Here is a 13873-nt window from a genome sequence, read left to right on the forward strand (position 1 = left end):
TCTCGTGGTGCTACCTGGCGAGCGAAAGGAGCAGGAAGGAGTGTTAGTAGAATTGTATGTAAGAGACGGGTTATAAAAACGATAAAAACTGTCCACGCACTGCGACCTGCGACTTTAAATGAGTGTTGTGGGCGTTGTGGTTTATGTTGGTAGAAAAATGGTGGGCGGGAAGGATATGACTGTATATATATGTTTCAAGTGTATGTCTATTTTACGTATTGAGCTTTTGTAAACCAGGATGAAAAAGGCACAGAAGGATAGCAATGAACTACCAACTTGCGAGTGGTATACAGATATGAATTTAAGTTTGGTGCCGTATTGGTTTCTGGCATTTCTGCGTGTAGTTATTACATTACTTCCACAGAATGGTTACATTCACCCAGACGAATATTTTCAGTCAGTGGAAATTGTTGCAGGTATGTTGTTAATGGAAGAGTAGAGTTTGTTTGCGTTTCATAGATGCTTCTTTGGTCGAAACCAAAGGATGCAGAATATGTCATAATACAAGTACAGAACTTTTTTCACGTTTAGAGGTACATAAAGTTTATGAATTATTTGTAAAGTACAGTCATAACAGAATAGGAGAGAGTTAAGAGGTACTTTGTTAATAGCAGGCTTGAATAGATTTATATCTTGATTTTTAAGCTTTTAATTGTGGGTGGAAGATTATTGAATAACTTGATACCTGTATACTCCTCGATTTTAGCAAGCCCAGCATTAGACATGTGAAGGTTGTATTTATATCTTTTGTTTAAATTGTGTACATCCATATTTCTTTCACATCTTTCCGAGTTTTTCACACAAATGATAATAAGCAGATTATATATTCACTTGCAAGTGGAAGTATATTAAATTTCCAAAACGATTTTCAACAAGAGATTATGCTACAATTAATATTTTGCTGGACATTATCCATCATCTTGTCTATTCTAAAAAACAGTCTAATTTCTATTAAAAACACAACGTTTCGGGAACTGGATTCTGTCCCCGTCTTCAGGTAAAACCTACTCAGTTNCTTAAGTATCTGTTGTCATGCGTGTTGCAACTGTACTCATGGATAAGCATGCAGACTGTAGTCTAGTGTGTTTCTTCCAATTTAAAGTTACTGTCAATTTGTAAGTTAAGGAATTTATTTGCATTTATTTTCTCAATTTATTATAAAAACTATGTTTAAACTAAGATATATCTTATTCTTAGTAGAAAATATTATGTAGTCGTTTTATCAAAATATGGTGCCATTTTCGTAGCTTAAACCATTGAAGTAACAAAGACATCGTGCATGATATTTTGAAAATATGTTATTTCTGGATATGCAATAATGATATTTTTATTCAAACTAAAGAGAATGATTTTGATTGAGAGTTCATAGTTCCAAGCAGATTATTGAAATTGTGGGGTTTTTGTCTTACCGTTACTTCAATGACAACCCACTTCTTCGGAACAGTTTGTAGGTCCTGAAAAGAACCGTTGGTTGCTGGGATGCTTGGCCGATGGAGTAGCACGCGCGCACCGGTAGGAAGGGATGTTGGTTGCAGTGTGTGGACTGGCCACACACTGCAATGCGGCAGATGGTGGAGGTTGCTTGATCGCTGTGCGGCAGCTGCTGGTGGAATTCTGGTTGTCGAGCGCGGTCGCTGGAGTGGAGAGGCAGTGGCTACGCCAGTTGCCCAGTGTGTCGGGCATGACTACCGGCAAATCGAGGTGGCCGAGTTGCCCAGTGAGTTGGGTGTGAGACCGCCGGACAGCCGAGGCAGTCGTGCCTGGCGCAGCGAAGTGCCGATGCCTCCGAAGACCGAGCGCTGGCGACGAAGCATGCTGATTGCTTGTAGATTGCTTGAAGACTGCTGATCGTAGACTGACTGATGACTGACTGACTTGGCAAGCTTGTGCTCCACCTTTTATACAATGCTTGGTGGGCGGAGCGAAACTTGAATTTGAGGAGCAACAATTTGCAGAGCGCTGATTGGCTAGTGAAAATGAGGAGCAGAAATTTGCAGGGAATGCTGCTATAAATATGAATGAGACGTCTGGCAATGCGATATTCACTAAGGGGCGAGTGTTGTCTAAAAGAACGGTGGAAACAGCGTGCTATGTGGGATGTCCCCACAATATATATGAGGAAAAGTAATGGGCCGAGTACTGAACCTAGTGTGACTGATTTACTGTGCCCCATTTTTCATTGCCTTGGGGGAATTTAATTTCTATTTTTTGCCTTCTGTTATTTACACAAGGCTTAAACCACTGTTCCCGCTGTATCTTAGATTCCATAAGATTTTGCTTCATTATTAATAATTTGTGAGCCTGGATAATGCAGTCAGTATAGTGACTGCCTGTTGAATCAATGACCGAGGGGTCAGAGATTAAGGCCTGGTGATGTCAAGAATTTTCACTGCTCCATATCATCCAGACCAGCTCTGGGGTGCACCCAACCTCCTATCCAGTGAGTACTGGGGGCTCTTTCCCTGGGGGTAAAGTGGCCATTGCTTGAAGCTGACCACTCACTTCCAGCTAGTGCTGAGGTCAAGAAAATGCAGATCTATACATCCACTCCCCCATACACCTTCATGGTATAGTGCTTAATTAGTTAAGCACAGGGACAACTTTGCCTTTGAGTAATAATGTGTTGTTTATACAATCAAATACTTTGGTGAGATCATTGGATATTCCACCTACATGCATTTTAATATTGAAGACACATATAAAAAGGTAAAGCTGTTCTTCTGCTTAATTATCTAAGCAGCATGCCATTAGGATGTCGTGGGAGGGGGGAGTGGAAGTATAGCTCCACTACCCATGACCTTTGTCCTAGATGGAGGCGAGTGGTCAGCTTGATGCCCCAGCTGCAATACCCCCAGGAAAAGAGCCCCTGGTGTCCATTGGATAGGAGGTTGAATGGGCCCCAGAGACAGTCTGCACATTATGGAGAAGAAAGAAATCTCTTGCCCCTGCCAGTAATTGAACCCCAGCTGTCCAGCTCATAGGTGCCATTCTATTAAAATAGGTAGCAATATGGTTAGGATCAGTGGCGGCTCGTAGCTAAAATTAGTTGGGATGCTGCTCCAGAAAATTTGTAGCCTTTGTTTTAAAATTGTATAAAAAGAAAATTTATTCAGAAACTTGATAAAATCCTAAAAGAACAAAATCAAACATTTTTTTACTTACTTTAACCTAAATTGTTACAGTTCAAGCTTAATCTATTCATTTAAAAATGAAATCCATTCTTCTTGTTTTAATTTGCGTGAAAAGATCAGTAATTTTCTCCTTGATCTCTGGATGACAACTGAGGAAAGTTTTCTCCATTGAAAGCACTGCAAGTGCATTTAGTCTTTCCGAATTCATAGTGCTTCTTAGAAAAGTTTTTATTCTTTTCAGTGTTGAAAAGCAGCGCTCTGCCTCTGATGTAGTCATGGGAACTGTCGAGGATTTTTATCAGTTTCGTAATTTCACTAAAAACATCATCTAGATTATTTTCCAAGATAAATTTCAGCAGCTCAATTAATGTGCAATATTCATGAATATCAGACCTACAATAGAATACTTTTAGTTCAGTTTCAAGCTTTTCTTTGTCAATCATGGGATATGCTTCAGTGGTCAGTACTATCTCTTCTGTGGGGGATTCATTCTTAAAACTAGTGAAGCATTTCTTGTTGAACAATTTAGCAGCTACTAAGTGTTTAGTGGAAGAATATCTGTCCATTATATCAACACATATACAGTCACACACTTCCTTAGCTTCTGCCATGAGTGTCTTTAAAGGATTCTCACAGTACTTTGAGTTTCTCAATTCTAAAATAGCAGTTTTGAAATTTGTTATATATTCATTAACTTTAAGCACACTAATTTCTCGAGATTGCATTTGGTTGTAAATTATTTCAACATGAGGCATAATCTGATGAAAAAACTCTAACCAAAACTTGAAATTATCATCATTCAGGTATTTTAAAATTCCTGTTGCTTCTGCAATGGTTTGATCTGCATTTGATGTTGACTGAATTTCAGTAAGGCAGTTTATTAAAGGTTGCAAATTTTCATGAACTCTGTTTATGGTCCGTATGTTGAAGTTCCACCTTGTAGAAGATGGACGTGGAATGCTGACTTCCATATGCTTCTTGAGAATGGACACACGTTGCGGTGATGTTGAGAAGAATGTTGGAATAGCCAGAATGTTAGAGAAAAATATTCTTGCGTTTCGTGTAATACTTGCTGCATTTCTCATTATTAAATTAAGTTGATGTGCATAACAGTGAATGAAATGTGCATTACTATAAACTGCTTTTATTTTTGCTTGAACTCCTGCTTTTTTGCCTTTCATGACATTTGCATCATCAAATGTCTGAGCTATCAGTTTTTGTCCTTTTCCTTGAAGGATTATGTCCAATTGTTCTAAAATACGTTTTGATATGCCATCTGTAGTTTGATTTTCTGGAATAAAGAATCCCCAGAAATGCTCAAATATATCTCCATTCAATACCTACCGTAGAACAAGGACCATTTGAGTGTATTCCAAAATATCTGTTGTGTCATCAGCCATGACAGCTACAAAGGAAGCCTTCCTAATTTCTGTCCTTATCTCCTCATAGTATATTTGTGTCAGGCAGTCAAGTATCTCATTCTGAATGGTCTTAGAAACACCTTTGAAGACTGCGCTGGTTTCTAAGTGCTTCAAATCTGAATCTAATTTAGATGCAAAATTTACTAATCCTCTAAATACCCCTGGATTTATTGAATCATCTTTTTCATCATGTCCACGTAAGGGAGTTTGAAAGTTTCCACAAAAGAAAATGCAGTCTATTATTTTGGACAAAATTTCATGGTTCTTTTTAACTTTTATATTATGCTCATTGATGGAAAGTCTGTATGCCTCACTAAGTTTCTCCTTAATACTTACGGTTCCTAAAAGTGACAGTGAAACTACATTATCAACGTGCTTCTTTGACTTCTCATGCTTTTCAGTTTTTCTTTCATTTTGTTTATATTTCTAAAACCATCTTTTGTCCACGTTACATCACCCCCAAACAGCAAACAAGGGAAGCAAAACAGAGCATTTTTTACTTCACAGCCACAAAGCCAACTTTTCCGTTTGTACCATTCAGAATTAAAGCTACGAATATATTTCTTGTTCTTGTTTACGCCTGGCTGAGATATTAGAATATCAGGTGTTAAACGACCTCTTTTCTTAACTGCAACTTTCTCATGGAGAGACAGTTGTGAAAACTTAAGCTGTTGAAGTTCACTTACAGTCACAGAACTTATTTCTTGGGGATGCAAGGCCATGGTTAAAGTTTTATGTTAAATAAAAGAACCGAAAAAAAAATGAATCAAATAGAATAGCTGGAAGCAGGTTAATAATCTAATTCTACAATTAACTCACATTCAAGAATATGGTACACGGTTTTTAAGCACAACACACGTGGAGTAAAAAAAAAACTACCTTCCACCAGAATGCCAGGGTCGGCACTGCGGGAATGACAGTGCTCTCTCTCCCTTGCAGCCTCACGTGCAGCTTCCTATGTGCGCATGTGCACAACAGACAACAGTCAAGAAACACTTTGCCGCTGGAACTGTGAAGCGCACAGTTCCATACAAAGATTTGGCTACTGACATTAAGCTTAAGGATTATATATTGTATTGTACAAGTATAAAGAAAGAATTAAAGAAAAAAGGCCCCCATTATATAAATGTTATCAGTAATATCAAGTGGAAATTGGGGGTGCTGCAGTTCCACAGTGCCTATATAAGGCCGCCCCTGGTTCGGATCCTTTACACTATTATCATTTATCTTTATTGGAGGTCTTTCTTGTTTACCAATTTCCCTTTTTACAATTTTTGAAGCAGTTTTTACTCTATTGGACTCTCTTATCAGATTGAGTGTAGCTGGTCACTCAGCCACCTACAATGGCTACTGCCTAGAAGCAGAATCTACTGGCATTTTCTGTTGCTTGGTTTTATGATCCTCTCATTTATTGAACTGAACAACATATCTGCAAACATCTGAATGCACCTAGTCTAGATTGTACATAAATACAAATCATGCACATAACAGATCTAACTTGGCTAGTATATGTGTCCTTGCCAGAAAGCTCTGAAATGTGCTTTGTACAAATCAACCATAACCAAAACTAAGGAGAGAGAGAGTGCGTGTGTGTGTGTGTGTGTATTAGTTAACACAGTGTCTAGAAAATCACACCTGACTTGTAGGAGGATGAATTTCCTTAACCACTGTGAACTTGAAACTATCAAAGCACTGGAATAAAGGCAGATGAAAAAAATTACGCCAGTTGCAAAATGTGTTCCTGTGTTGAAATATAATGTGTGGTCGCCTTAGTTCAAGACAAAGTTACAGGATTTTTTTTTTTTTTTAGCACTGAGGCCACAAGCACTAGTAATGTCTTGATCATCATCATTACTGGCACGACAGCCCTTTGTGAGCCCTGGCCTTCCTCAGGATTCCTCGCCATTCTTCTCCATTCTCCATTAAATAGTTTATATAGCTCATGGTTATACCTCTTCCTCCATATTCCATTTTCTTCCACTGGTCCAAAGATATATCTCAGGATCCTCCTTTCAAATATACTTAACAGTCTTTCATCTGATCTTGACAGTGGCCAGGTCTCAGATGCATAAGATAGCACTGATCATATAAGTACTTTATACATCATAGTTTTGGTTTTCCTGGGTATTAGTTGGGATTTCAGGTGTTTCCTAAGACCATGGAGACATTTATTTGCCGCAAGTACACGCTTTTTNGCCAAAATTTGAACTAACTTATAGAATATGGCTCCCCTTGTGTTGATGCTTGCATCTCTTAACTGCCTTCTCTAATGCTATATTGAACAAAAGGCAGGCTAGGGAATTCCCTTGTCGAATTCCATTTCTAGTTATTATAGGGCTGGACAACATATTCTGAATCTTAATTTGGCATTGGGTCTTCCTCATAGTGGCTCTGACTAAGGCGATTAACTTCCGTGGAATGTGAATCTCTTCCATTGCCAGAAAAAGAATATCTCTATCTATGGAGTCATAGGCTGATTGGAAGTCAATGAAAAGATGATGTGTTTCAATTTGGAATTCGTTACACTTTTCAAGGACCTGGCGAATAGTGAAAATCTGATCATTAGTTGATCTTCCTTGACGAAACCCACATTAGTAATCCCCAATTATGCCTTCCACAAAGGGAGAGAGTCTGTTAAACAGAATGTTGGAAAATATTTTATATGCTATGCACAACAGACTAATTCCTCTATAATTAAAGCATATCATGACATCACCTTTCTTATGGATAGGGCGTACAATACTTAGGTTCCATTCCTCTGGGATTATTTCAGTTATCCATATCTTAACTATTAGCTGATGTAAGTGCTCAGCATATTCTGGGCCTGCAAATTTCACTAATTCTGCCATGATGAGATCCATTCCTGGAACTTTATTATTTTTCCATTGTTTAATAGCTTGTTCTACTTCTTTTATGGTCGGCGCTGGCTCTTCAGCCTCAAAATTTCCTTGATTCCAGTCTATGGTCATACCTTCCGATAATGTCTTGATATTGTGGAGAAATTCCTCCTATCTGCAGTTGGGAGATCACATTTTTCAGTGTACCACCTTTTTAAAACAGCAATGTTTGTGAGGCATACAATGATAAGTTTCCTGGGCAGTGAATAGATACACTTGGCCTCTGGGATCACACTTTATTTTGTGGGGTTGTATCAGAATTGCTGCTCTTTATGTACTGGGCAGGTGTCTGGCCAAGGTAGAAGAACTCATTCTAGCACTGGAGCTGTTGAAGCAGTAACGTCAGATGTGTTGAGGTGTATATGGATTTAAAATCATTTATTGGCTAGATATCTGCTATGCCATGAAAGGAAGGCAAATGGAATTTTACTGGCAAACTTGTTGAGTTAACCATCATTAAAAAAAGAAATAGAAGATGATGTTTATTTTTTTAAGTATGACTGAGGGTTAAGAAAATACAACCTTTTGAAATCCTGGAGTGACTTTCTTGACATCCTGTACACTGCCTCGTAACTCCATATAGTAACCTCTGTGCAGTTTATATTAGCAAACCTGTGTATCTGTCACTCATATGATGTCGTGGGAACTTTATACTTATTTACACGTAATTAACTGGTGCTGTGTCATGTGCTAAAATATTTGAGTGCTGTTAATGAGAGAAGGACCATTATTAAGAGATAATGTAACGATGTAATTGCTGTACATTTGCTTTGGTATCAGTTGTATATAACTCTTATGTAGTAGTAATGATCATGACTGGTAGGTGTAGTAAAAGGCCCTATCCACACTGTGATTTTGATTCGCTGTGACGACTTAAACATGGGCGTCCCCTTTCAGTGATTGAAATGACATTCCAAGACCAGATAATGTGCATTTTAAAGAAAGACAAAAGGATTAGTAGAGATATGGGTTAACATGATCTTTCTTTGAAGCTCCTATAGAACAGGAAGTTGATTTTATCTAAATTCTTAGGAATTTTGTTGGTGAATGGGTTTAAAATCAGTTGAACTGTGAGTGATATTTGTGATTGTCAGCACATTAAACAAAGTGAAACCGAAATGTTAAATGTATCTCTTCATGCTACCTGGTATTATTAGTTGGAAGTATGTTAGATCTCAAATAGAATTTAAGTTATTTCCACTTGCCAAGTTAATCTCATCAGAGTTTTGATAGCTTAGCGTTCGCAGAGTTAAAAGCAGTTCAAAGTTGATTAAGGACAGTGAATACCAGATTGTGAGCCAATTATTTGTAGATAATTTTATTCTTTGTTTTAAAACTTCACAATTTCTCTTACAATACAGTCCCATGTTGCTATTCTAATATTTCTTGTGTATTTACTTGCAGGTGACGTGTTTGATATTGACGTTACTCGTTCTTGGGAATTCAACGCTACTTTTCCAATTCGTAGTGTCACCTTTCCATACTTGATTGTTGGACTACCTTATTCACTTTTAAAATATGTAGCTCCATACTTATCACTGTGGTTTAACATCAGTGTCAAAACACCTTATATGCTGCTCATGTTGCCTCGACTCTTCGCTTGTTTGTTATCTTTTGTGTCAGACTATAGTATGTACAGGATTTGCCGTTTGTATAGTCAGAATTATCGAGCAAGGTTGTTGACTCTCGCCAGTTCATATGTTACTCTGGTGTATGGGACAAGGACCTTCTCCAACACCACTGAAATGGCACTTAATTCTCTACTCTTGTATGTGGTAGCCTACTGTATGCGTCATTCAGATCAGGTAAGAAGCACTACCGATCATATTTTAGCACTGCTAATACAGATGGTTGCTGTTATACTCATCCTCTGTTTTTGGGCGAATTTAATCCAAGTTTCCCTTGTGGTACTCTGTTGTTTTGTCTGCATGTGTCACTGACCACCAGTGCCAAAGGCTGAAGTTCAGTTCAATCTAGCATTTATTTCTCTGCTTGTGAAGCTGAACGCAAACCTCTTGACATTCAAAATGTGTATGAATTTTAATGGTATCATGTCTGCATGGTATCTGTATGTATAGGGGCCACATAAAATTGTGGATTCACTCTACCAGCCAGTATTCTCTCATTGGGAATGTAGCATAACCACTCACTTCACAAAGATTCATCAGTAATGTGTCTCGCTTGCATTTGGAAAGCACGTGGTATGAAACCTGGCTAGGGCTCATGTGTTGTGATTTAGGACTTTTATAGATTTCCATACAGAATTCAGGCAATACCTTCAAATAGTACATGACCTCATCCTCGCATATCCTCTCTGATTTGTGATTCACATTTGTCATACCATATCTCATTGGACACTCATAAGCCCAGTAGATTACACAGCACCGTAAAATAACCAGTATGTCACTGGAATAATGAAATCCATATCGCTGATCGGAGAACAAAAGAGTAAGTATAATTATAAAAGAAAGCCTACATAAGATCCAGTCAGATGTCCTTGCATCTATGTCTTCTCAGGACAGTTATAGGAGCTCACATGGGAATCTGAAACACAGATTATTTCAGAACTCCTTTAATGATATTCCAGTGGCAGAATATTCATGTTAATAATATTACTGTGTCTGACACTTTGAAAAAATATTGTGACATAATGGTTAATGTTTTAGACCATTTTGGATAAGAAACATATCTGGCAAATATTTACATGTATGGATTTAAACACATTTTAATCAGCCGAACTAGTTTCATATGTACCCCAAACTCTGTGAGAATATTGCACAGTACTTCCTTCCATGTGCCACTAATTACTATATTAAAATAATAAACTTTGTACACTGTGAAGTTTGTTTCCTTTCAGGTCATCCTTCAAGATGAGTACCTTAGTGACAAGTACAATGCTGCTGGGACTCCTGTCGAGAGAGTGAAATTTTACAAGTTACGAAGTTCTCTGCCACATCATTCATTAAGCTGTTGTCTTCTTGTTGCTACAGTCGCAGTTGCTGGAATCTTCATTCGACCCACTTTCCTTGCATTTGCCTTTCCACCTGTCTTCTTCTGGCTGCAGCGGGGTCTTGGTTCCAAAATAATTGGTCTTGGTGTTTTCCATCTTCGTATTCTGATATTTACACTCTCTGCCATCCCAGCAACAGTAATATTTATAGTCATTGACTCATTTTATTATGGCTACCTGACAGTTAATGAGATTTGTGAGTTTAAAATTGGTCTGGATAATTTTGTGGTGACTCCACTCAATTTCTTGAAGTATAACATGAACACTGACAATTTGTCCAAGCATGGCCTTCATCCAAGATACCTTCATTTCTTAGTGAATGTCCCATTGCTGTACAATGTCCTTGGACTTATGAGTCTTGGAGCTGTCCTTAGCTTAGTGTACAGGTGAGTGAAATGTAAACTTATCTCTTGCTGATAAATGTTTTTATTGATTTTCAATGTCATTTGACACTGGGTAGTCTCGTGGATTGTTGTGGTAATTGTGGAATGATTATGGTATCCAAAACTGGATGAGTCTGCTAAGAAGTTGTATGTAGGATAAAATGAATGTGTTTAAAATAGTAACTAAATATTGCCTGAAGGGAATTATAAAATATATCTGAATTAGGTAGGATCTGTCCATAGACTGATAAATATCTAGGTTGACCTTTACTGTGTTCAAAACAAACACCATTTTGGTTTTTCTTCAGAATGTTATGAATGTATATCACTTGGTAATATAAAAAAAATTCAGTTCGATACATTATAAGAAGCTTGAAAGTTTAGGATTAAAATTACTTATCTCATTGGAGCACTTTAACCTTTTCTGCTCCTCACTTTTGTATGAGTTAGAATTTGGGTACAGATTCAGTGGATTGAAAGGATATTTCATTATAGAAAAAATAACTATTATCAAACTATCAAATTCTTATATGCCCTTTTTTTTTTTTTAATTTTCAGAGGAGTACGACGCAAATGGAGTGATCTGCCACGAGTTCAGAGCATCATTGGATTAATGACATCATCATTCTTCATCCCCATACTTGTGCTCTCCATATTTCCACATCAAGAAGCCCGTTTCCTTATTCCTGTGACTCTTCCTGTCATTTTTCTTCACTCCCAAAGAATTCGCCATATCTCCAACACTGAACAGAGGTGTCATGAGAAAGGCACTGCATACAATATCACCTTCTCACGAGGCTCCAGAAGAAGCATGCTCCTGACACTATGGTATTTCATCAATTTAGTGCTTACTATTTTCTTCGGCTTTCTCCATCAAGGAGGCGTCTACTCTCTTTCTACTCATTTGGCAGCTGAAATGCGATTGAAACCACGGCTCACAGCGTTGCATTTGGTCACCAGCCATACATATTCTTTACCTCTCTTCTTTTTGCAGCAAACAAACTCCAGAAGATCACTCTTCAATAGACAGACAGGCAAGAGATATCACCTTGCTCGGCAGTTTTATTCATATGAAATGGGTTCAACACCGTTGGAAGTTGTTCATATGAAGTTGCACACATTACTGGAGATATGTGAATTAAAGAAAAATGAGAAACGATTGGACTATCGTTTGTACCTTGCTCTTCCAGCAAGTCTTATGGAAGAATTTTATGTAACTGCCTCCAATTTAACAGCGGACTTGGATTTTTCAGTTGAAAAAGTGTTTTATCCTCATGTATCTACTGAGGCCCTTCCAGATATATTTCATCTCTTATCAGATGAGTGTATGAACTATGATACTCAAACATACTGTGAGAGAGAGACATTGTATTTATCACCACTCAAATTTTTGTCGAGATTTGTGCAACAATTCGGTTTAACATTGATAAGAATACGGAGATAAAATGAAGATGCTTATAAGTTCAGTGAGTAAAAAAGCAAGACCTCATGGCATGAGTGAGAAGTCTGTTAGGAAATCTGGAAAGTTAAAATCTATTTTATTAATTATATAAGTCATAGATAGGCCTGAATGGCTTATTGAGGATATCAATGTATGTGAACACTTATATTTCCTAATTCAAATTTGAACCAGGCCTTTAATAAATCTTTAATTTCTAGCTAAATAACTCATCGAGGCAAGTCCTTGAGAAGCCGCCAGTCACTCAGCTGCTCAAGAATTTAGTAACATTTTGTACAACCTGAAGGTTCTTTACCATGTTCACGAGACCCTGCTGCTGAACCTTGTCCTGAAACAGATTGATCAACTCCACATTTTATTGTATAACTTTCATTTTATAATAATTTTATTGTATGTTTATGCCTTGCATTATTATAGTGTAACATAGTTGTCAAGTAACCAGCTCTAATGTCACATTGAAATGCAGTTCAATAGTGTGTGAGTCAAGCAACCATGTATTTTCCTGATGATGGCTTTAAATGCTGAAACATATAGTTAAGGTGATGTTGATAAAGATTGTTTCGTTGTTGTGTTACAATGGATCCCAATAAAGAATTTTATATAACACAACAGGATGCACCCAGTGAAAATCACCCAATCCTATTTCTCTAAAATCCATTTTAATATTATTTTCCATCTACATCTAGGTCTCCTTTTCTTTCCCTTGCATGCCACATTCCCTGCTGATCGCATCGTCCTTGATTTGCAGTTGTCTCCAATGTCATATCTTTTGTCCATCTTTGGTCCAACATTGTCCTCAGCATCCTGTTCTCAAAGACCCTCAGTCTGTATTCCTCCCTTAATGTCAACAGACCAAGTTTCACACCCGCATAAAACCACAGGCAAAATTTTGTTTTGTACTGATTTTTTACATTTGTAGACGGCAGACAAAATGACAAAATGTGTTTATTAATGTGGCCTAGCAATGACAGCCGCTGCTTGTTCCCCTATACTGGCTTTCAACCATCATGTCACATTACATACACAACGTATCACTAACAAACTCAACCCTTGTTTGTTACTGCTGATATGATTCTTTATGTACAGAAAGTCCTGCCTCTAATTCATGACTTTCATTCCTCTTTCCATAAAAAAAATATGTAATTGTCTGCTGGTTCAGTCTCACCCCTGTCCCATATGACCTGTACTTCCACGACATTAAACTTAGATATGCTTTTCTATTGTATTCCTTTTGCAGCTCTTGTCACTGAATGTGCCCTGTAGAGACATGTGTCAAATCCAATGTAATTTTTTTTGTGTGTGTCATTCCAAAGAATCTATTTAAGTCCTAGGCCCTGTGTAACAGTTCGTAACAGGCTCTATTTTATAGTGTGAAGTTGTTAGTTCCAGGCCCAACCCCTAAGCACAAGGACCTCCCATTTTTGGCTGTTGGCAACTGATTATTCAGTATGTTCACGGTTATCCTGAGGATGTCTCATCCATACACAACCTGGAGATGTGCCATGCCATGGTGACAGGGGACCCACTTACCTTGGAAGCTCTTAACTTAAAAAGAATATTTTTATCCACAAG

At 37.7% G+C, this 13873-nt stretch overlaps 1 protein-coding gene across 3 annotated transcripts; it reads left to right on the forward strand.

The window, feature by feature from the left end:
• On the forward strand, positions 1–12910 carry LOC117282012 (GPI mannosyltransferase 4). Of its 3 annotated transcripts, XM_033751520.1 has the most exons (5): positions 1–416; positions 8854–9254; positions 10307–10845; positions 11401–11670; positions 11837–12052. In XM_033751520.1, exons 1-5 carry the CDS (start codon positions 239–241, stop codon positions 11949–11951), a joined length of 1503 nt encoding a protein of 500 aa, XP_033607411.1. In that variant the 5' UTR covers positions 1–238; the 3' UTR covers positions 11952–12052. The 3 variants fall into 3 exon arrangements, with proteins under 3 accessions (XP_033607411.1, XP_033607410.1, XP_033607412.1); XM_033751519.1 differs by having other exon boundaries at positions 11401–12910; XM_033751521.1 differs by lacking the exon at positions 8854–9254 and having other exon boundaries at positions 274–416; positions 11401–12910.
• The last annotated feature ends 963 nt before the right edge of the window (positions 12911–13873 follow it).

This window comes from Cryptotermes secundus, unplaced genomic scaffold (genome assembly GCF_002891405.2).
Source record: "Cryptotermes secundus unplaced genomic scaffold, Csec_1.0 scaffold186, whole genome shotgun sequence".
In the NCBI taxonomy this organism is placed as follows: domain Eukaryota; kingdom Metazoa; phylum Arthropoda; class Insecta; order Blattodea; family Kalotermitidae; genus Cryptotermes; species Cryptotermes secundus.

Coding starts and splice junctions, on each gene's coding strand:
- LOC117282012 (XM_033751519.1), top strand. CDS start 239: ATGAAAAAGGCACAGAAGGATAGCAATGAACTACCAACTTGCGAGTGG. Junction 9,255..10,306: donor GTATGCGTCATTCAGATCAG/GTAAGAAGCACT, acceptor GTTTCCTTTCAG/GTCATCCTTCAAGATGAGTA. Junction 10,846..11,400: donor GTCCTTAGCTTAGTGTACAG/GTGAGTGAAATG, acceptor TTTAATTTTCAG/AGGAGTACGACGCAAATGGA.